Source organism: Carettochelys insculpta, chromosome 8 (assembly GCF_033958435.1).
Source record: "Carettochelys insculpta isolate YL-2023 chromosome 8, ASM3395843v1, whole genome shotgun sequence".
Classification (NCBI taxonomy): Eukaryota; Metazoa; Chordata; order Testudines; family Carettochelyidae; genus Carettochelys; species Carettochelys insculpta.
In genome coordinates, this window is record NC_134144.1 from 62,996,490 (window position 1) to 63,019,979 (window position 23,490).

At 39.8% G+C, this 23,490-nt stretch overlaps 2 protein-coding genes across 17 annotated transcripts in view; one reads left to right on the plus strand and one right to left on the minus strand.

Moving 5' to 3' along the window:
- Positions 1 to 11,270, plus strand: part of ESYT3 (extended synaptotagmin 3) — a 74,238-nt gene extending 62,968 nt beyond the window's left edge. For 3 of the 4 annotated variants that reach the window (XM_075000847.1, XM_075000845.1, XM_075000848.1), the window contains 2 exons: positions 123 to 172; positions 1,849 to 2,596. In XM_075000847.1, coding sequence (XP_074856948.1) covers positions 123 to 172; positions 1,849 to 1,885 — 87 coding nt within the window. In that variant the 3' untranslated portion in view covers positions 1,886 to 2,596. Of the gene's footprint in view, positions 1 to 122; positions 173 to 1,848; positions 2,597 to 11,046 lie in introns of those variants that run through there. The other variant, XM_075000846.1, reaches the window with a different exon arrangement.
- CEP70 (centrosomal protein 70) overlaps positions 1 to 23,490 on the minus strand; it is a 33,074-nt gene that overhangs the window by 3,137 nt on the left and 6,447 nt on the right. For 6 of the 13 annotated variants that reach the window (XM_075000850.1, XM_075000858.1, XM_075000860.1 and 3 more), the window contains 16 exons: positions 20,984 to 21,091; positions 20,280 to 20,379; positions 20,003 to 20,126; positions 19,418 to 19,598; positions 18,809 to 18,978; positions 17,597 to 17,656; positions 16,641 to 16,740; positions 16,202 to 16,290; positions 15,243 to 15,317; positions 14,734 to 14,830; positions 11,361 to 11,531; positions 10,215 to 10,358; positions 9,551 to 9,719; positions 7,433 to 7,547; positions 6,431 to 6,510; positions 3,215 to 3,400 (listed from right to left, as the gene is read on the minus strand). In XM_075000850.1, the coding sequence (XP_074856951.1) occupies positions 3,339 to 3,400; positions 6,431 to 6,510; positions 7,433 to 7,547; positions 9,551 to 9,719; positions 10,215 to 10,358; positions 11,361 to 11,531; positions 14,734 to 14,830; positions 15,243 to 15,317; positions 16,202 to 16,290; positions 16,641 to 16,740; positions 17,597 to 17,656; positions 18,809 to 18,978; positions 19,418 to 19,598; positions 20,003 to 20,126; positions 20,280 to 20,379; positions 20,984 to 21,091 (1,845 nt within the window). In that variant the 3' untranslated portion in view covers positions 3,215 to 3,338. Of the gene's footprint in view, positions 1 to 3,214; positions 3,401 to 4,058; positions 5,225 to 6,430; positions 6,511 to 7,432; positions 7,548 to 9,550; positions 9,720 to 10,214; positions 10,359 to 11,360; positions 11,532 to 14,733; positions 14,831 to 15,242; positions 15,318 to 16,201; positions 16,291 to 16,640; positions 16,741 to 17,596; positions 17,657 to 18,808; positions 18,979 to 19,417; positions 19,599 to 20,002; positions 20,127 to 20,279; positions 20,380 to 20,983; positions 21,092 to 23,490 lie in introns of those variants that run through there. The other 7 variants (XM_075000853.1, XM_075000856.1, XM_075000855.1 and 4 more) reach the window with 7 other exon arrangements.

Sequence of the window (23,490 nt, forward strand, 5' to 3'; positions counted from 1 at the left end):
ATGCTTGAAGTTCAACTCCTTGGAAGAAGAGCTAGCTCTAGGTTTTTTGACTGAACAAGTTCAATGTATACTAACAGACTTGATTTTAATATTGGCTATAAAGCATGGTTTATTTTTAAAAGGTGCTGATTGACTTGTCAAAAGAAGATTTAATTAGAGGCTTTTCACAATGGTAAGTTTGTATTCACAGCTTCAAAGCTTGTTAATAAAGTAGGACACTTATAATAAAGGTGTTTCATTTAAGCTTTATTTGCAAAATTATGTGCAAGGTTTTGCAATTTTGGTTGAGTGACTAGTCCATTATCAACTGCAAATATACAACTAGTGTAAATAAGGAACCAAATATGAAATGGTTCTTGTTTACTAGTACAAATATATTCAGAGAGGATTAATAAGTTACAACTGTATTAGTGATATTTGCAGACTAATATGGAATAGTTGACAAATCCAGTGTGGGGGACTATAAAATACATTGCAAACATGTCATTAAGGGTCTAACAGATTTTTTTTCCATAACCTGGAAACAAATCTGAAATTTGCTAAGTCTTAATTGCCACTACTGATTTTACAAGCTTCAAGTGACAGTATTAATGTATAGGAATGATGAAAACCTTAAGATATTCAAGATCATTCAATGTCCTAGTTTCAGACTTGAAAGCTTTAAAGATCATAGTCTGAAGCTACAGAAGCAAAAAAAAAAAAAAAAAAACCCTAAAAATTAAGTGCTTGTTCAACATTAAGATGACTGTCTGCACAGTTTTGCTGTTTTTGAAATCAGTGATGTCTACCCATCATATATTCTTTTGGTTACAACTAGTGAGACCATTTTATGCTGTCTGAACTTGAATTTTTTCTATGGCCCATTTTTCCCCCAGCACATGTGTATGTTGCTTTGTTTCAAAGTTCCTAACAAGTGCTGGAATGCATGTCAACCGTTTTTCCCCTTCTCTCATCTCCCTCATCCATGCATATTGTATAAAGAAAAGCAAAAGCTTCAAAAAGTGACGAGTTGTTAACTCCTTCAGCTCCTCACTTGCAGAACTGACAGCTAACACTGAGTAGAGCTTAAAAGCTTGCTTTTCATCAAGGCTGGGTCTACATTAGAGTTTTGTCAAAACTCAGGGAACATCTACACACTTAAAGCATCCTGTTGACAAAGTCTTGACTGAACTCCATTTTCCTCAACAGTATTATTCCTCCAAAATTTGAGGCATAACAATTGCTGGACAGAATACTGTCGACAGAGAGGGCTTCCGATTGCTGGGCAGGTCTCTTTGCAGACCTGCTAATCTGTTTTATAGCACCAGAGGGCAGTGCTGTCTCGCAGTTCTGTCAACAGAGCAAACTGTGTGTAGATGCAATCTGACAGAGTGGCCGTGTCTACACTAGCCCCAAATTTCGAAATGGCCACGCAAATGGCCATTTCGAAGTTTACTAATGAAGCGCTGAAATGCATATTCTGTGCTTCATTAGCATGCGGGCGGCCGCGGCACTTCGAAATTGACGCGGCTCGTCCCGACGGGGCTCCTTTTCGAAAGGACCCCGCCTACTTCCAAGTCCCCTTATTCCCATGAGCAGATGGCCATTTGCGTGGCCATTTTGAAGTTTGGGGCTAGTGTAGACGTAGCCAGTTTCTGTCAAGATTACCCTGTTGACAGTAACTTTTGCTGACAGATGCTTCTAGTGTAGATGTAGCCCAATAGTTTAGTCCAGTGCTGTATCTCACCCATGATATCTCAAACAAAATGATTCAAAACTCCTTGATGGCACTTATTTACATTGGCTTGTTTTCTTACTGATGCTTCTTGTAAATATAGTATTTATAGACCTATCTGTTGTCTCTGGCAGGTATGAGCTGAGAACATACAGAAAGAGCGGACGTTGATGTATCATTTTGCCTTACATGCAGTGACTACTTTTATTCTTTATATGGTGTGTGTGTGTGTATATGTATATTCTGTAACTATTTTAAAACTTCAGGATATCGTACACGAAGCAAGTTATGTGAATGTTTTATATGTCACCTTTTTTATGACGGGCCATCATTTAGAATAGGTAGGAATAAGGAATTGAAGTCTTCCTGTTTTAGACTGGCTCTAAATGTGTTAATACCTGCATAATATATGCAAAGAAACATTACTTTCCATATTTGATCACAAACAAGAATACTTCTAGCCCGAAGAGTAATTCTCTTCTCCAGACTTAACACAATGCTTTAACCTAGTGCAGTTTCAAACCACTTCTTTGTACAAGTTGATAGCAGCTCAAAAAGCTATTACAAATCCATGTAATAGTCTAGATACTATTGTGTTACCGTTCAACTGTCCAGGAGTGAGAGTGTGGTTTTTGTGGGGGTTTTTTTTTGTGTGTGTGTTTTTGTTTTTTAAACAAAACAAACTAAGTGCTCTCTGGAAAGGGCTACCTACATAAAAGCCAGCAAAGCAGGGTGATTATCTTTACCAAATTATCAATGGGGTTTTGGTCTGTGATGGCTTAATGTTGAATGTATTACTGTACAGTCTACTTATACAAAATTCTTAACAGGATTTTATTTTAATCATGGGCAAGTATGTGTCAAAATACACAATAAATTGTTTAAAAATGGTTTTAGTCTTGCTTGTGAAACAAATGCAACCTGCGGCCCAAGTCTAGCACTCAGTAGCACAGCTGGCTCAAAGTACTAGCACAGGCTTGCTCCTACTGAATCAGCAAGTTGCAAATATCTGGTTTTAGGTCTGAGGTATCAATCTTGTCTGACTGAATCCCAGAATATTCAAATCCTGCTCCCCAGAGTAACTGTCAATATCCAAAAAAAACCTCTGCAACAGGCAGCTACAAGTCCAGTAGTAGATACGGATCACTCTAGCCTAGCTAAAACTGGATCTTCTGCATGAACTCATCTAATGCAGTATTTTCTGTAGTGATTGGGGTGACTGAGGTATTTCATACTTTTTTTTAATTACAGTTCTATGTTGCACAGATATTTAAAGCACACCTCTAAAACAGTAGTTGTTTACACTCAAGCTAGATGCCAAAGGATGAATAGCTTTTTTTTAATCAGTTGCAATCTCCCTGTCTTATAAAGAATGGACTGAAGGTAAGTGGGTGGTGGGTTTTTTTTCCTCCTTTTCTCCAGACTAGTTAGTTTTACTTTCAGAACCATACTCTACTGCAATGGACTAATAAAATAAGTGCAACAGTAATAAGATTTTTACTAATTTATTTTAGTCAAATATTGTAAAATTATACATCAAGAACAAACAAAGGCTGGAAGTAGCTGTAAATATACTAGATCTACTTACAGGTGAGGTTTTTTTTTTTTTACATATTTAAAATCTTCAATGAGCTAGCAATTTCAGATTCTGCACAGCAGGTACAATGTCATCCACATTGCTGATTTCTGAAACAAGAGCACAGCAGTGACTCACAGGTATACAGACAGAACAGTAATAGTCTACATATTGTTTTAGCTTCAGTGTTAAATGTCTTACTACAACTTAAATTCTCTTTGGAAATAGACTATCTAGTCAAGGGTTTTAGGTTGCTCATGCAGACCCATCCTCCCTGCTCTTAAAGGTGAGAGCAACAAGTCAGGGTCAGGCCCAGCTTTTCCATATAGACTCATAGAAGAGTAGGACTGGAAGGGACCTCAAGAGGCCATCGAGTCCAGCCCCCTGCCCTCACAGCAGGACCAAGCACTTTCTAGACCATCCCTGAAAGCCATCTATCTAATCTCTTCTTAAATATCTCCAGTGATGGAGATTCTACCACCTCCCTTGGGAATTCGTTCCAGTGTTTGATCACCCTGACAGTTAGGAACTTTTTCCTAATGTCCAACCTGAACCTCCCCTGCTGCAATTTAAGTCCATTGCCTCTTGTTCTATCCTCAGAGGCAAAGAAGAACAAGTTCCCTCCCTCTGCCTTATGACTCCCTTTTAGATACCTGAAAACTGCTATCATGTCCCCCCTCAATCTTCTCTTTTCCAAACTAAACAAGCCCAATTCTTTCAGCCTTTCTTCATAGGTCATGTTCTCTAGACCTTTGATCATTCTCGTTGCTCTCCTCTGGACCCTCTCCTGTTTCTCCACATCCTTCCTGAACTGTGGTGCCCAGAACTGGACACAATACTCCAGCTGAGGCCTAACCAGTGCAGAGTAGAGCGGGAGAATGACTTCTCTTGTTTTGTTCACAACACACCTGTTAATGCATCCTAGAATCATGTTTGCTTTTTTTGCAACAGCATCACACTGTTGACTCATATTTAGCTTGTGGTCCACTATAACCCCTAGATCCCTTTCTGCTGTACTCATTCCTAGGCAGTCCTTTTCCATTCTGTATGTGTGACACTGATTGTTCCTTCCTAAGTGGAGCACTTTGCATTTGTCCTTATTAAACTTCATCCTGTTTACCTCAGCCCATTTCTCCAGTTTATCCAGATCCTTTTGAATTATGACCCTATCCTCCAAAGAAGTTGCAACCCCTCACAGCTTGGTATCTGCAAACTTAAGTGTACTTTCTATGTGAATATCTAAATTGTTAATGAAGATATTGAACAGAACCGGTCCTAAAACAGACCCCTGCGGAACCCCACTAGTTATACCTTTCCAGCAGGATTGAAAACCATTAATAACTACTCTCTGGGTACGGTTATCCAGCCAGTTGTTCACCCACCTTATAGTAGCCCCATCTAAGTTGTATTTGAGTAGTTTATTGATAAGTATATTATGTGAGACCGTGTCAAATGCTTTACTGAAGTCTAGGTATATCATATCCACTGCTTCTCCCTTATCCACAAGGCTCATTATTAGATCAAAGAAAGCTATTAGATTGGTTTGACATGATCTGTTTTTAACAAAACCATGCTGGCTGTTCCCTATCACCTTACCACCTTCCCAGTGCTTGCAGATGAATTCTTTAATGACCTGCTCCATTATCTTTTCTGGCACTGAAGTTAAGCTGACTGGCCTGTAGTTTTCTGGGTTATTCTTGTTCCCCTTTTTATAAATGGGTACTATATTTGCCCTTTTCCAGTCTTCTGGAATCTCTCCCGTCTCCCATGATTTTCCAAAAATGATTGCTAAAGGCTCAGATACCTCTATCAGCTCCTTGAGGATTCTAGGATGATGGCCAGCTGCTGGTTGTTGCTCCCTTATTCAGCAGCACTATTACTACTAGTAAATACTTTTCTCTAGGCCTTGAAGCAGGGTGTCTCCCCTCTGATACCTGTTGTGTATGAAATAAGTTCTTCCTTACTACCAGTCCCAATAGTTGTGACCCTCTAAAAACAAGTAAGAATGCAATCTGCAGTCATTTTGCATGGTGTACCACCCCAAGCCAAGCTACAAGCCCTTATTTACCTGAACAGGAAGAATCTAGACATTTTCCTCTAGCCAGAAATGCAACCCTCTTAACTGCAAGTGGGTGAAGAATTTAGTTGTAACAAACATCTCTTCAGCATGACTAGCTATGTATTTTAACGGCAGTTCTCAACCACTGAAGTTGCTGTCAGAATGACCTTGCCAATACACTTCTAGCCTAGCCCAAATGAACAGCCCCTCCCCAACTACCCCCATGGCACTGCACTCACCTATGTCATTAAGACTTAGAGCCATAGCCCCTGATTGAGGGAGCAAGTGGAACTACTCCAATTCCTTGCTAATTTGTTTATGGGTAGATAAGACTGAATACCAGCACATAAGCAGCTTTACACACCCCACCCTGGAAGGACTACGAAGCATGGGGTTTAGTCTACAGCTCCAGCTTAGCCAGGGATGAAAGCACCCCTAAACTTAGGCTAGCAAAGTAGAGTGGAGTATGCAGAGCAAGGGGGAAACAAACAGTGGCTGTTAACATGGGCTGTTGACACAGGGTGGCCATGTCTACACTTGCCCACTGCTTCAAAGGGAGCACAGTAATCAGGGTGATGGGAGATTACTAATGAAGTGCTGCACTGAATATGCAGCACTGCATTAGGCTAATTCTCCCCCATGACAACATCAAAGTGTCAAACTTAAGAGTGCCCTCAGCTACACGGCATGCTGTCACATTGAAGTTTGACACATGGGGGAGAATTAGCCTAATGAAGTGCTGCATAGTCAGTGCAGCACTTCATTGGTGATCTCCCATCACCTTGATTACCATGCCCACTTCGAAATACAGGGCAAGTGCAGACATAGCAGGTATGTCTTAACTATAAACTTAAGATTCAAGATCAACTATTTCTGTCTCCCCTGCTTCCCTCTCCTACTGCTCTGCAACAAGCAATACGTGGCATGCTCATAACAGGGAGGCACAAGCCCACTCTGACTGATTGGACATAAAGCTTAGGACCACCACAACTATGCACATACCACACACTGAAGCTTCCAGTGAAGGTTAGTTTGGGTGGAGGAAATTCTGGCATGCTAAGGCATGTAAAAAATGACATACCTAAAACATGAAGCAAATCTTGAATAAGTGCTTGAAATACAGGAAAGAAGTCTTCATGTTCTTCCAGTCTGTTGATAATACTGAAAGAAGTCAATTGTAATTTTAAAGTTAGTCCTGCAGAAATGATGTGTACAAGTGTATTGTTTACGTAAGTGGCATGGATTTATTCTTTACAGGATTGGATTGGAGGTGCGCGCGCACACATACACGCTCAACCATATAATTGACAGCCTAGTAGCACCTGCTACAGAGGCAGCTGCAAGAAAGCTGGTGGGGCTGGGGGAAACACTACTGATTTTAGCTGTTCTTGTTATCTTTAACAATGTCCTGTTTAAGGTCATTTCTCCAGTTATTTCTTGAGCCAGTGAATTTCACAAGCTACTTGTAAACCCACTGAAAGAATTTTTCAGTTAACGCTGATGCCGTTCATTTTCACTGATGTTCTGGGTACCATGAAACAAGCCTGAGGTACCATCATCTATCTCTGCAGCTGCCTCCTGTAAAGTTCTTTCCCACAGAGGGTTCAAACACCAACAAGCCCCAAAGCTACAAAAGCATTTTAAAATATTTACAAGGGAACCTAAGGTCTGATTCAATGAAATGAACAAACCAGTTTCCTAATGAGTTTCCTATTAAGATGGTTCAGCTGTACGAGTAGCTCTTCTACTCACCCACATGCAATATTTGTGTCTGTTGTAAAGTCCACAACTTAAATAGGATATCACTATTATTAATATATTAAAAAAAAAGCCTTCTGAGCTTGACTTTGGCCTGAAGATTTGAGGGTTTTTTTTCTTTTTTCCTCCATTCCCACCCCCCTCCACCATTGCAATATGAAACCCTGTTTTCCTGAGTCAAGTTCTCCAGTCCATTTATTCTGGCTATTCCTATACTTTCACGAGACAGTTCAATGTAAGAGTTTAGAAGGGTTAAAGTAATCCTAACTGGCTCTCATAACTCAAATAGCATGTGCTCTTACACCTGTTACAAAAGCCCAAATACCTTTGGATGTCTTCAGTCCCTAGCAACTGCTCTACCTGTTGAGTCATGTTTTCATTAATTACATTGCATAGCTTTCCAACAGTGTTCACCAGTACAGCAGGTGGAGCTGAATGATCTGAAAAAAACCAAATATGCAACAACATGGAAATATTCTGTGCATGAAGCAATTATGGTATCCCTTTCATTAATCTTTAGAAAGAGGTGAAAACACACCACATCCTAGCATTCAGAGAATACACCAACTGTAAAACTTGTAACTCTTCCTTCACTATTTGAGAACGTGATCAGTGTGGTGGTTCTGAGGAGTCTGAGTGGCTCAAAAAACACTTCTGCAACAAGAATTTTAAATTCAGCTGAAATCCTATGAGAGTAAAGAATAATAAAGAGTGATACTATTAAGTCTTCTAACCTGTAGTGAAAAAACAACATAAGAAAGCTCCATATTCCTTGTCATTCACTGCAACATTAATTCTGTCCAGCATGCAGGCCAAAAGCATGGTGTGTGTGTGTCGCACACAACTTGCTCAGCCACCCCACCCCAGCAGTGACTGTGTCTCTACCAGATGTTCTGGGCTCCCAAACTGACCTGCTTGCACTGCTAGGGAGGGAGTCATGGCCACTTCTGACTTCCCTCTACTTTCCTATCAGAAGTAACTTTTCTGCAGGAAGCAAAGAAATTGGGGATTGGGAGGGGAATTAATTCTGTGCACATGCAGTGACTTAGATTTCTCCAGGAGTAGCCTTCAGGGCAGCAAAACAACTAGTAATCCAGATGGAAAGGGGCTTACAGTAACTAGTCCATAATCACAAAACCCCATAAGCAAAGTAGTTACTCCATTCTAGGAGTAACTGAGTGGGTTCTCTTGCGTTGTATAGATCTGTTTTAAGATTTCAATTTTTAAATAAAATAGTACTCCAAGGGAGAAAATAATGTTACTCAAGCTCTAGAAAACAGACTGAAAATTGGACGTAAAAGCAAATTCATTAAAAATCAAAATGTCTACAACAGCATAAGACTGGTCTTCAGAGGACAGAATCAGTTATTTAAGTTGTAGTTACACTGAAAACATGCTAGAAAACCTCCCAATGCAGATAAAATTGTCTTTTTAGACTTTGCCCTGTCGTTCAGGGAGGGACTGAAAAAAAAGGGGGGGTGCAAGAAGAACATTGTGTACAAGTAAAATGATCAGAGGATCAATGGCTACATGAGGATAGTGGTTTTAATTAAATATGTGGAAAAAGAAAAATCCCAGATGCTTTCTTTCATTATTCTACCACCACTTCTTCCAAGTCACAGAATGTTGCAGGTAAAACAGTTATATATGGATGATAATCAGATGAAAGGCAAATGTGTGTGTGTGCCTCCATTTCCTTCTCTTTTTGCACTGCTATGCAGGGAAGTTAACCCTGCTTGGCACAAGTAGAGGAACGTTCTGGGTGGAACACAGTCAGTTAGGAAGGGGTTAAAATGGACCCAGATCAACACAGGGTTCAGAGAGACAATGCAAGTGCCAATGTGTCATGAACTGACACATGCAGTGAAACTGAGGAGAGACCCAAGATCAAGAACAAAGGACTTGGATGTGAAAGGGGAGGATAAGTTCTGGAAGAGGCTGGCTCTCTCTCATGGGGCTGACTGAAGAGGTCAGAGAGAGAGGACAGAGCCTAAGATGGAATCTGCCACAATTTAACTGGTATTCCTTGACCAGAACAGACTATGCTTTAATTTATGGGGTACATTAGTCCCTCGAATATACAAATATCTACCAGGAATCTTTTTTAATTGGACTTGCCGGGCAGAGCTCATAGTGAGAGAGAGGCAGGGGTGCTTAACCTGAAAAAATGGTACTTTTTAGGGGTCTGTCACATGGAAGGGGGTTCTCCATGAGACTGCTTAAAAGTTGGGGCACTGCATCAGTCCTGTCAGTGAAGACAGAGGGGCTTCTCCTCTTCAAGCTAAAGATGGGGACTCTATGTTTTGATTTTTTCTAATCACAAACTGACTATTCATTTCACAATACAGTACGTGCACCATCATCTCTTATGTCAAAATTAACAGTCTCAGCCAACTTTTAGTTACTTGTAAAGTGACCTAAGTGCAAAGCAGTAAGTCTTTACCTAGTCCTAAGAGATCGTGGAGGTTTCTCATAGCATTGGTCATTTCTCCAAGCTTTGTGTAAACTTCATTCATTCTTGGATAAACTCCAATCAGAGAATTCACATCAAACAACTTTTGAAAGTGAGAGACAATTGCATACAGTGTTTGTAAGGAAGGCATCTGGCTGTTCTGTAGCAAGCACAAAACATAACTTGTTAGAGAAAGTTACTGCTTAGCAATACTGTTTTAACCAGGGACTGTCCAGTAGACTCTGAAGAAAAACAGATGTATCTTACTAAAGGAACACTAGTAATGAATATATTTAAAGACCAAAGTTTAATCCTTTGCCAAATATGTCCATTCTTTTGGTACAGGAGTAACCTCACTTTTAGTGCATTGGGGAATATCTTTTAAGGTTTTGCTGGGGTGATTATAACTAGACAAAATAAGATAAGCCTAATATGATGATTACACATCTTTGAACCAAACCCATCCCTTGTCTAATGCCTTTGATATTAACAGTTACACCTGTGATTAAATAGTTTTTGCCATGATATTTTCATGCATCTTTTTCTGAAACCTTATACAGGCTTGGAAATGCACAACTCTAGTCAATATACAAAGAGTACCCACAGGACTTTCAGAGTAGCTTTTGACATAGAAAATAAAACTTCTGAAGCTCACCTTCTCCTTATTTTCTACTTCTTCCAACATTGTATCTACTATGAACTGTAGGTCTTCAACACGAATGCATTCACTGTTACCTGTGTCTACAGTATGCCAGGGCACCAACTCCAGTGACAGCTTTCTCAGGGATTGGTGCAAATCCTTTTATAACACATAAATAATTGAGTTGTTAAAGAAGGCACAACACTTAATTAAGTAGAATAGCAGTCAGTTCATAATTTTATAAATATGAATTGGCCATGCTGATTTACTGCAAGATGCATAATCCACTCTTGTAGATTTAATTTCCATGAAACCAGTAAACACAAGCTCTTTGTTTATTTTAAGCCTCAAACAGAGCAGTGTACGTGATTTTTTTAAGTGTAGTTATTGTTTTGTTAACAGATCCTAGCAGTTCATTACAGTGAGACTTGCTTAAAACATAACATCTTTATTTACACTAAAAAATCCAATAGTCTAGGAAGAAAGAAAACAGAATGAAACGTAAAAATATACAATATAAATCTTACAATTTTTTTCAGGGACTCAAGCTACACGTGGAATAATCAAATATAATGTATGATACCATATTTGAGTGGAGGAATATATGTAATCCTTTCCATATCACAGGATTAGAGCAGGGTGAATATTTGATTTTTCAGTTCATTGGTAATTTCAGAAAGTTTTAAACTTGTTTCAGGTCAAATGAAATCTATGTTTCAATTTTGATCATTTTACATAACTGATTTTTTTTAAAAATAAAACTGAGGGAAACTTTTAAAGTTGTTCTTCTTGTAAACTGAAGAACTCGAATACTATTTTGAAATGAAACAAAATATTTTGATTTCAGGTTTTCTGGGGGAATGGGATTTCTGAATGAACCATCTGGTAAAAATCAAATTTACAAGTGCTTCAATGTCATCAAGCTTCAATGTCATCAAACTTCCATACCGCCCCCCCACCCAGAAAAAATTTGCCTCACTGTATCCAGGATGCTACATTTTAAGGGGGTACATGAATGAAGTGACTGAAATAATAGCGTAAGATTTGAAAAAAAAATTAAATCGTAATCGTTTTCAAAGCTACATATGCCATTGTGGATCATGGACTGAAAGGATGATCCCCACCTTAAGGAATGCAAAGCTAAATACAATAATTTATTACCTTTAGGGACAATAGCTGGTCTGCCCACATTTCTACTGTAGGAAGAAGATGCTCAAAACCACATTCTTGTCCATTTTCTTTCATGTAATTTTGGACTGGCCCTTTACTCCACTTATATATTACCAAAGGAGCTCTTGGACTACTTAGAACAGAATCAATCCTAGACAGCACCTTTAACATCAAAGAAATGTTTTGATAATTACATGATGCTCTTATTTAGCCTAGAAAATTACATCATAGTTTCAACAATTACTGTTGTGCAGTGTGAATTTTTATTCTGCATGCTTGAATACTAATCTGTGCAATTTATTCAAAGAGAAACATCTAGTTACTCACATTACAATTAACAAACCACTTACAACTTTCATTAATAGTAAAAACGTGTGCACAGTTCACAAGACAGGAAGAGAGAAAAATCTTATGAGGCAAGCTTCAAAAAGTTATTTTTTCAAGCCTTCAAAACAGTTAAATGCAAAGGGAAAGTCTCATTCATGGAAGTTTGGTATGCTTAAAAACACATTTCAACACCACTATATAGATCTAAATGCAACAAATGTACGGTGCAAATATTAGCCAGGATATTTGTGTACAAGTCTACTGAAAAACCAACACCTACTTCCTTTGGAAACTGGTTTCATTACATTTGCATGCAGTATTTTAGATTTGTTCAAACAAACAGGAGAAACTATTCCATCCAAATGCAGGAGAAGGTAAAGACAGATAACTGGTATGGAATGGTGAAGTTTATTGGACTAATGAGTAACAAGCAAGCTTCTCTCAGAGAAGAAAAAGGGAGCAGTAACAGCAATATTGCAGGCTAATGGTGAATACATTGGACCTGTCATAGAGTATTACTGCTTGCCTTGAGCAAGATCTGGGGGTAGAATGCAAAACCAATGGCCAAGCAAAGCTACATAAGAATGGCCATACTAGCTCAGACCAATGGTTCACCTTTCAACAGTGGTTGGTGCCAGAGGCTTCAGAGGCAATGAACTGTTAGAACAGAACAATTATTAAGTGATCCAGCCCACTGTCCAAACACAGCTTCTGGCTGCCAGCCAGCCGCTAAGGAACACACAGGTATGGGCCTGCATCCCTGACCATCATGGTTAATAGCCATTGATGGACCTATGCTCCATTACGCCATCTAATGTTTTTTGAACCCTTTCATATTTTTGGCCTTCACAAAATCCTGGCAAAAGTCAGGTTCACTGTGTATTACATGGAAAAGGAACTTAACTTTTGTCTGTTTTAATCCTGCTGCCAACTGAATTCATTCGGTGACCCCTCGTTCTTGTGTTATGTGAAGGAGTAAATAAAATTTCCATATTAATTTTCTCCACACCAGTCAAGATTCTGCAGGCCTCCATCAGTCTCTTTTCCAAGATGAACAGTTCCAATCTTTTGAAATGTTCCTCATATAGAAGCTGTTCTAGAACCCTAACCATTATTGTTGCATCTCTAAGAGCAATCATAAGTTTATGTAGTATGCAAGGTGTTGACATACTGTGGATTTACCATCAAGGGCCCTTAATAGTTTCCTGTCAAAGCCATTTTCATGTATTCCAATGGAGCTTCACTTGTAAAGACCTTGGAAATCTGACAAACTGCTAGTTAGCAGGCCAAGCTAAACCTGTGAAAGGAGCACTGTGCTGGCACTTCCTTGTCAGATGGGTGCGGGGGGGGAATCAGAATGTTTAGTTAGATTGTATGCTATTTGGGGCAAGAATCATGTATTTGTTCTGTGTTTGTACAGTGTGTCTAACATAACAGCATCCAGGTCCATGACTGAGGATCCAAGGCATTACCATACCATAAATAATACAAACAGGTGAGCATACCTCACACTGCAGGTCACAACAACACATTTCTTTTTACACTATTACACCAGAATTCACAGTTAGCTAACCAACTATGTTTTGATAGACAAAAGTTTCCCTCATACACAGGAATGACTTCACTCACTCCACATCACTTATACCCTTAACATGGAACATAACACGGAGGGGATTACTAGAAGGTAGATGCATAACTGGTTGGATTACCGTTATCAATGGTTTATAGGCACACTGGAAGGGCATAACAAGTGGGGTTCCACAGGGGTCAGTTTTGGGACCAGTTCTGTTCAATATCTTTATTAACAAATTTGATAATGGCATGTAGAGTACTCGTATAAAGTTTGCAGATGATGCCTCGCTGGGAGAGATTGCAAATGTTTTGGAGAATGGGATTATAATGCAAAATAATCTGGACAACTGGAGAAATGGTTGAGGTAAATAGGATGAAGTTCAATAAGAGCAAATGTAAAGTACTTGTTTAGAAAAAAAAATCCAATTCACACATACAAAACAGGAAATGATTGCATAGGAAGGAGTACTGCAGGAAGGGACCTAAGGGTCATAGTGGACCACAAGCTTAATATGAGTCAAGCGTGTGACACTGTTGAGAAGGAAAAAAAAAAGTAATCCTGGAATGCAGCAATAGGTGTATCATTAGCAAGACAAGAGAATAATTCTTCCACTCTATTCTGTGCTGATTAGGCCTCAACTGGAGTAGTGGATTCAGTTCTGGGCAACACATTTCAAGCAAGATGTGGTGAAATTAGAGAAGGTCCAGAAAAGAGCAACAAAAATTATTAAAGATCTACAAAACATTGTCTATGAGGAATAACTGAAAGAATTGGGTTTGTTTAATTTGGAAAAAATAAGACAGAGGAGACATCATAACTTTCAAGTATCTAACAGGTTGTTGCAGGGAGGAAGGATGAAAATTATTTTACTTAACCACTGAAGGTGGGGCAAGAAGAAATGGGCTTAAATTGCTGCATTGCAGGGTTAGGCTGGACATTAGGAAAACTGCCTAATTCTCAGGGTGGTTAAGCACTAAAATAAGTTGACTAGAGAGGCTGTGGAATCTCCATCACTGGAGATATTTAACAGCAGGCTAGATAAGCTTCTGTCAAGGATGATCTACATGGAGCTTGGTCCTTTTGTGAGTGCATGGGACTGGATCTGATGTCCTCTCAAGGTCCCTTCCAGTTCTAGTATTCTATGATGCCGTAAGTATTGCAAAGTACATTGAGCAGACCTTCTGTTCTGGAGAACTTTTCAGACACAGTGGTCTCTGTGCTCTGTCAATCTATTCTCTCTGCCTTCTTGCAATTTGATATGGTAACTTAACACTAATAGGTTCATGATGGACAGCCCTAACCTTAGTGCTATTAGATACTATAAAGAATGGGATTACACATGAAAACTGTGAATCACAATACCACATGTTTAAGTTTAAATAGTTACATGATATTAGTCTTCTATGTTTCATTATAAAAGTTATCTGGAATTGAGAACAATCAATTTAAAAGCTGCATCTATACCTCTAAGTATCTCTTGCACTTTGCTTGTGGCTGAACTTCTCCTGTGATACACTCAGATTCATTGTTTATCTTTTCTCCCGTAATAATCCCATGTGATCTAAATGCAAGACAAATATAGCATTTCATACAAGGGCTCTCAATGGCACCATTTAGTTTCAACTTGAGTAGAGGAAAAATACATTGGCTCGTACAGCTAAAATCTCCATCTCTTAGCCTATGTAGCTGAAACAGTTTGTAAACTCTCCAAAAACCCACCAAAATAGTATCACCCTTTTCACGTTGTCTGAAATTTTGGTCAGAACAACACTGCTTTAAACCTAGGGTAGATGGGACTCTGAGCTGTACTGTCAGCTCTCTTCTTTGGATGCCATCCCATCATTTCAGAGATGCACCAGCATCTTCCATATACCCACTAAATCACAGATTCGTGGATGACAACATGGTACATGATCATGAGATCAGAGATAGTAATGAAAGCTTATATATGTTGAAAAGTTAAATATAGTTACTTGATGTTCTTCTTTAAGATTTTTTCCAATTTCTTCACTTGCTGCTTGTAAAGTTTTAATTCCTGTGCAGTTGGTCTGTTTGAAAGAAAATGCGTTATACATCAGACTTTACAGTTGTGTAAGTCAGGGCTACACTGGAAACTCTTGCTAATATAGTAATGTCAATTGTGAATCTTAGGCCGTGTCTATACTACATAGCAGTCGACTGCGGATCTACAATTTTAGGTATGCCAATTGCATAGCTAAAATTGCTTTTTCAGCAGTTGATTGCTATGGCTATCTGCATGGCAGGTCAATGGGAGGACTCCTCCCATCAACCCTCCTCAGTCCTCCCCTTCCTCATGAGGAGTTCTGGGGTTGACTTTGAGCCCCAGAAAGTGCCATTGCACAGATGCATGAAAAAAAACCATGGACCTTGAGCTGGTCGACCTTCCGCAGTAGTGTGGTTGTAGGCTAATATGGCTTGTAATTTTTCTGTCTCCCCCAAAACTCCCTATAGGCCATCTTTTCATGCTTTTGCTGGTATAAGCTATGTATACATTAGGAGAGTTTACTGATAGAGCTGGGCCAGCAAAACTCTTTAGTGCAGAACAGGCTTTAGCAGGAACAATGCTACTGATGTTGAGATCTCATTCTTACAAGCTGCTCCTGGCAATCAGCTCATCAAGGGAATCTCAGGCTCCAACATATGTGAATGGCTCCACTTCCTCTGCCTCTGATCACTAACTGAAGGACAAGTGCCCAACAGGGACTTGTCACACAGGTGCTCAGTGATGGCTTCCTCCGCAGCTCAAAGCAAACTACTGCTGCAGCATCTTAGATAATTCCAGGCATTGTTTGCCACAGCAGATTTCTCGATATATTTGTATAATTTCTGGTATGTCATAATGGTGTTATTTTCTGTTATTGTAAAACTGCATAGTCCATGGAAAAGACTTACCCAAATTTCCAGTTCTCACCTTGTTTCCAGAACTTTCTTGAGATCTGTATTTTCACAAAGTAATTGTTCATTCCTGGTTTTTGTCTCAATGAGTTGATTCTGGAAAGACTGCAACACAAACTGCATTATCTCTCTACTTTTTCAACCAATACATAAGCAAAGTACCCATCTAACCAATTTGTGCACTTTTACAACTATGAAAGTGTAAAATTCAAGGTATTATTTTAATACGTATATTATGAGAGCACCTATAGATGCTAGTCAAGACCGAGAACTCATTTTGCTAGATGATATGAGACTAGACAGCTAAACTGACAACAAATCTTCCTCCTATGAGCATACAATCCCAGATGACAAGAGTGGACTAAAAATCAAATACATACGTAACTAGTATTTATTCCCTCCTCCAGGTTTAACCATTATTTTTAGATGTGCATTAATATCCAGCAGTGTCATACCGTAAGAAGTGCTCTATAGTTAGGCGTAGCGTCTAGATTTAAGAATTCTTCTTTGCCTTTTCTCTCCCCTTGTACATGATCTGTATCTTTTTTATATCTGCTTTGGGTGGAAAAGGCAGGGAAATAAACATACTGAAATTCAATGCACTTGAATACATTGTTTAACCAAGAGAAGTTTTACAAAATGATGCAATTATAAATAAAAAACAGAAGAGCATTTCATTCCCAGACCATACACACTTAATTTATCTCAAGCTGAGTTTCATTTACTGAATCAAATACACTGGTTGAACTAGAGGAAGCCCAGCACAAGCAGATCATACTGTTTAAATTCCAAACAGATCATCTCAGATTATTGAGTCAGTTACATGCTGAATGCTTTGTACTGCCAGCTGGAAGTCTCCTGGCTTGCAATTCTATCTGCTGAACTCTACCAGAGGGTGATGGTCAGAGGACAAAGAAACATGACTGGGGCGTGTATAGGCTCTGCACTTCCACAGTGCAGAATCGCCTCCTGACTGTGGGCAGCCAGATATAAAAGCTGGAGAAATATTTGGGCTGTTCTAGTTTATGCCACTTCCAAGGCTGGTAGACAGCTCTCCCCATGATCTATGACCTGAAAAGGGGGTGTATCTTTCACTCTTCTTCCATGTTGGATGCTGATCAGAATCAAAGCATATTATCAAAACTTCAAGGCCATTATAGTTCCTTGCTGCTTAAGATGTGTTAGTGATTTTTGGAACAAAGTATATCATTTAACCAATTTAATTTTTATTTTTGGGGCAAACCCTGAAAGGTGCTCAGTGCCCTTTAAGATGTTCTGAGTTCATATAACAGCTATGGTTTCCATATGCCTCCAGATGCCTGCCCATTGAAGTCCAATGCAAAATTCCTGTTCACTTCAACAAGTATGTAATGTAACTTTATATGCCAAAAATTTAACAGATTACTCCTACCTTAGTTCCTTTTTCATTTGATTAATCTGAGATTCATAATAATCTATCAGACTAAGAAATCTGAAGGAAAAAAGAAATGTATTTAAACTTACTACATGTAATTTTAAAATATAATAATCAAAGGACTGAAGCCAAAGTCTGCACTTGATGCAATTACTTATATCCCAAACTTCCTGACTGCCATTTCTCCCATACATCATTTCAATTAAGGCAGCATAAAAAAGCTATAACTTTTTAGGCTGTGCAAACCAGAGGTATCAGGCTGAAATTGGCATAGCCATTCAAAAGAAGGGAGGCTCATTGTGCAGGATTAAAAGCCAAATCTGTCGCAGCCATGAACACCTCAGATACATATCAGCCTGCAAATAAATACCCACCAGGGTTGATAGCCTGATAAAGTTCCTCATACCCAAGGACTGGAGTACCTAAATAGGAGGAGTTTTTTATCATACAAGTGCCAACTAGCCTGGGGACACTGGTTTAAAAAGAAATTCGATAAGAACTGGATATGACAGCATATATTATCCACCCCAAAGAAAACCAAGCCATAATTTTCCAAATCAGTCAGCCTGAGGACTTGCTTCACTCCATTCATCCAACCTTCACAAAAAGGTCAGTGGTTCAGAGTTTGCCCATTTAATGCCTAGGGCATTCACATAGGCCTCTGAGGGCACAGCAGTCAATGTGACTTTATAATTTAGCAGCAACAAACAGCTGGTATGGTTCACAGGGGAAGAGGGATGAAATCCCCAACACCAATGTTAAAATAGGAAGCACCATTCAGAAAATGCCTCAGATGCTGATGGTTAGGCTGCAGAGGTTGCTCTCTTTTTTCAAAAAAGCTTAAATCCCAATTTTTACAAATCCAGAGTGATATCAATCTGTATAATGATATACTTTACATATATCTCCATTTAGAATTCTGTATATTATGGAAAGCATGTCACTTTCTTTCCTTCCGCATAGTGTACAGGGGCTGTAACTCTTTTTCTTCTCTATGAAATTACTTACCCAACACATATTACACATAACAAAAAAAACACTACATAAAGACATGCAAAAAGGACCTGCCGTTTCTAAATTGGCACTCTAAGATGTCCAGAACTCTCACCCAATGATATAAATGACTACTTATTTACAAGATACTTCTTCATTTTACATAAAATACTCTGAGATTGTCACTTATGATAATGATTGTACAGGGTTGCTTACTCTTGATCTAAGAGAGACTTTGGAGCTCGTTTGCAAAACTGACAGAACACTTTATTGCGTGTGGCAATACGCTGCTGCTCTTCCATCCCAATCTTATGGAGCTCCTTCCGCAAATGGGCAATAGTCTCTTCCTGCTCATGCAGCTTTTCCTTTTGTTCATGGTATTTTGTCTGCAAATAGAGAATATGAAAATCCTAAAAGGAGTATGGCACATGGTATGGAAACCAAGAGATGGAGTAGGCAAACTACAATGGTTTCACAAAAATCTAAGTTCACACTTTCTAACTGTAGTTAACAGGTGGGAGAATTGGGAGGAAGAAAAGTAATTTTATCCTTTATTACATATTTACTCTTTGAAGAACTGTGTAGGGGTTAAAATCATAAATACAGACAGTATAATTATTTACAGTGTTGGGTTTAGTGCATGGGTGCTGGTGGCCTGTGATATGGAGGTGGTCAGACTAGATGGTCTGGTGGTCCCTTCTGGCCTTAAACTCCATAACACTCTCTCATCTGTTATTTCAATCACTGAAAAATATTTCAATAGCCTTTTAAACAAGTGAAAACCATTTGTGGTTCAAGTCCCCAACAAGTTATTCTAACAGGCACCTGTGAAACTTGCTGATCTTTCTGAAGCTCTTTAACTTGATTCTGTTGCTGGCAAACTTTAGCTATACACTCATCTTCCAGCTGACAAATTTTGGATTTGATGTTCTCCACAACATTTTCCAACTCTTTGGCCCTTTGTTCTTGTCGACAGGCCCGACCTCTCTCCTGGCGTATCTCATCCCTAATTATTAAAAAAAAAAAAAGGAACATGACCTTCATTTTTAATAAACTCACTTCAGTAATGTACTGGTGCTTCTGGAAATTGGGCCTCAAAAACATGACACAAGGGGGCTCCTAGCAGCTTGTGGAAGTAGTGAGGCAGGACAGCTTCCTTGGCTATAACCCCATGAGTGAGGGGACTACAGAAGCAGCAGCAGCTGTAAGGACAGAGCAGCGTACTACAGTGATGCATAGAGCCTGTGCAAAGGAGCTAAGGATTTGGACTTAAAGAAGGATAAAAACTCAAGTACTCAGGAAGAAAAGGAAATTTAACTAATCCTTTAGTAATTTTTAAGAAAGTGTGCCACTTGCATAAATATAGGACACATCTGTGAAAAAGTCCTTTTCAGTGACACAAAGCATTACCTAAGCTGGTGATTAGCTTCTATAAGTCCATGCACCATTTTCTGTTGTCGTTCAGTGTCTTCCACCAGTGTTCTTAACGCAAGTCTTATGCCCAGCGAAGCCTGCTTGTCTAAAACGATCACATCTGTAGACATTTAAGATAGAAAAGACAGAAATAAAGAGAGATGCAACTTGCACCTCCACAAACATTTGGAAGTGGAAGGTTAAATCAAAAAATTATTTACTTGAGCTTAATACTTTAAATAATAAGACCAGTGAGAGAACAGAACTTCATTACCTGACAGATTTTTGCTGTTTCTTGGTTTAGCAAAACACACAGGTTTTAAGCCATGTCGCACTAATAATTTGTTTATGTTTTCCCATTCTGCTTGCTCCTGCTTCAGATTGAAAAAAGAGGTAGAGAGATAAAGGCTCTAAATACTGAGAGTCATAACAATATTTAACAAATCTACCATTCCCTCTAGTTGTGTGCATAATGGAATGCTTCTTCCGATGCCAACCAACACAATACTGTAACACAGCATAGTTACATAAGAAATTCAAAAGCTAAACATTTTCTTGGCAGTTTAAAAGTCTTTCACTACATCTTCACTCATGGGCAGTGGGTGAAGACCCAGATAGGGAAGGCAAGCTCCAGCCCCGACCTGTCTTCCTAAGGCCCCACTCCTGCCAAGCCAAGCACCACTGACCTCTACCCAATACTCCGGGGAGCCAGGCCCCCATGAAACGGCCCCAGCCTTTCCTGACAGCCAGAGAAAATGTAGGCTATTTTGGGAAAGCTATGCCCTCCCTTGCCTACATTACACTGCCCATGCCTTCAGTGACGATCTGTAAGAAAGAAACAAAAATGCACCTAACTCTATACTAAATACTGTATGCTAACCCTCCAAACAATCTATTTCCATATTTCAAAGGTGTGTGTGCGGGGGAGAGCTTTAATAAAATAGATTGTGGTAAGTTTGCAAAGAAATAAGAACTTACCTGACACCCTACTACATGCCAGCTGCAAGGTTCAGTGGACTTTTGTGATGGCGTCACAGGCATAGAGCCTGCTGGGGCATTACTTGACAATGCACAACTTTGTGGGACCTGAACACATACCAAATAAAAATTATATGCTGAATGCCTTCTTATCTTTGCTCTATTCCAAGTCCTTTGTTTCCAGACATTATAAAAAAAAAAAAAAAAAAAAAAGTATTCCGGGTTTCGCAAAGCCTGTGTGATTTTTACTGATTTTAACCTGAATTTTGGATTATTCAAATGCATGAAAATACTGATTTTGTTAATAAAAACCAAATAAATTACATGAACTGCAAGTGTTCATGTGAATAATTAAGTGTAAATTTGAAGCTGCCACTTAAACAAAGCCAATGGTGTAGAAAATAAGACTGCCTGCTTGAGTAGAGACCCACATTCCCGTTCTAAAAAATATTAGTGCCAGAATTCAGAATCACAGGGCTGGAAGGGACCTCAGGAAGTCATCTAGTCCAGCCCCCTGCTTCAAGCAGGATCAACCCCCACTAAGTCATCCCAGCCAGGACCTTGTCCAGCCGGGACTTAAAAACCTGAAGGGATGGAGAAACCACCACCTCTGTAGGCAACGCATTCCAATGTTTCACCACCCACCTGGTGAAATAGTTTTCTCTAATATCTAACCTACACCTCTCCCTCTTCAACTTCAGACCATTACTCCTTGTTCTGCCATCTGACACCACGGAGAACAGTTTCTCAGCCTCCCTTTTAGAGCTCCCTTTCAGGAAGCTGAAGGCTGCTATTAAATCACCCCTCAGTCTTCTCTTCTGTAAACTAAACAAGCCCAAACCCCTCAGCCTATCCTCATAGGTCTTGTGCTCCAGACCCTTAATCATTTTTGTTGCCCTTCGCTGAACCTGCTCCAGCAAATCCACATCCTTTTTATACTGGAGGGCCCAAAACTGGACACAATATTCCAGATGTGGCCTCACCAGTGCTGAATAAAGAGGAATAACTACTTCTCTAGATCTGCTCGAAATGCTCCTCCTAATGCACCCTAGTATGCCGTTAGCCTTCTTGGCTACAAGGGCACACTGTTTACTCATATCCAGCCTTTCATCCACCATAACCCCTAGGTCCCTTTCCATTGTACTGCTGCTGAGCCAGTCGGTCCCTAGCCTGTAACAATGCTTAGGATTCTTCCACCCCAGGTGCAGGATTCTACGCTTCTCCTTATTGAACCGCATCAGATTTCTTTTGGTCCAGTCCTCCAATTTATCCAGGTCCCTCTGGATTCTCTCTCTACCCTCCAGCGAATCTACATCTCCCCCTAGTTCTGTGTCATCTGCAAACTTGCCAAGGGTGCAATCCAGTCCCTCATCCAGGTCACTAATAAAGATGTTGAATAACACCAGCCCCAGAACTGAGCCTTGCACAGCACTCTGCTTGAAACAGACCGCCATCCAGATAATTGAGCCATTGACCACTACCCGTTGGGCCCAACCATCAAGCCAGCTTTCTATCCATCTTATAGTCCAAGGATCCAATCCATATTTCCTTAACTTATGGACAAGAATGTTGTGGGAGACCGTATCAAAAGCCTTGCTGAAGTCAAGGTATATCACATCCGCTGACTTCCCCATGTCCACAGAGCTTGTTACCTCATCATAGAAGCCAATCAGATTGGTCAGGCAGGACTTGCCCCTGGTGAATCCATGTTGGCTACTTTTGATCACTTTCCGCTCTTCCAAGTGCTCCAAAACAGATTCCTTGAGGACTCCTTCCATTATTTTCCCAGGGATTGAGGTAAGGCTGACAGGTCTATAGTTTCCTGGATTGTCCTTCTTTCCTTTTTTAAAGATGGGCACTACGTTTGCCTTCTTCCAGTCATCCAGTATCTCCCCTGATCTCCAAGAGTCTTCAAGGATAACGGCCAAAGGTTTAGCAATGACCTCTGCCAATTCCCTCAGTACCCTGGGGTGCATTAAATCCAGACCCATGGACTTGTGCACATCTAGTTTTTCTAGATAGCTCAGAACTTGTTCCTTCCCCACAGATGGCTGCCCTCCACCTTCCCATACTGCATGGTCTAGGACCATCATATGGAAGCTGAGTTTGTCCGTGAAAACTGAGGCAAAAAAAGCATTGAGTACTTCAGCTTTTCCTGCATCATCTGTCACTAGGTTACCTCCCTCATCCAGTAATGGCCCCACACCTTCTCTGATAACCTGTTTATTGTTCACATGTCTGTAGAAACCCTTCTTGTTACTCTTCACATGCCTTGCCATCTGCAGTTCCAATTGTGCATTCGCTTTCCTGATTACTGCCTGGCATTCTCCAGCAGTATGTTTATACTCCTCCTTAGTCAACTGTCCATGTTTCCATTTCTTGTATGCATCCTTTTTGAATTTAAGCTGACTAAGGATTTCCCTGTTAAGCCAAGCTGGTTGCCTACCACGTTTGCATTTCTTACTATGCAGCGGGATTGTTTGTTCCTGTGCCTTCAATAAGACTTC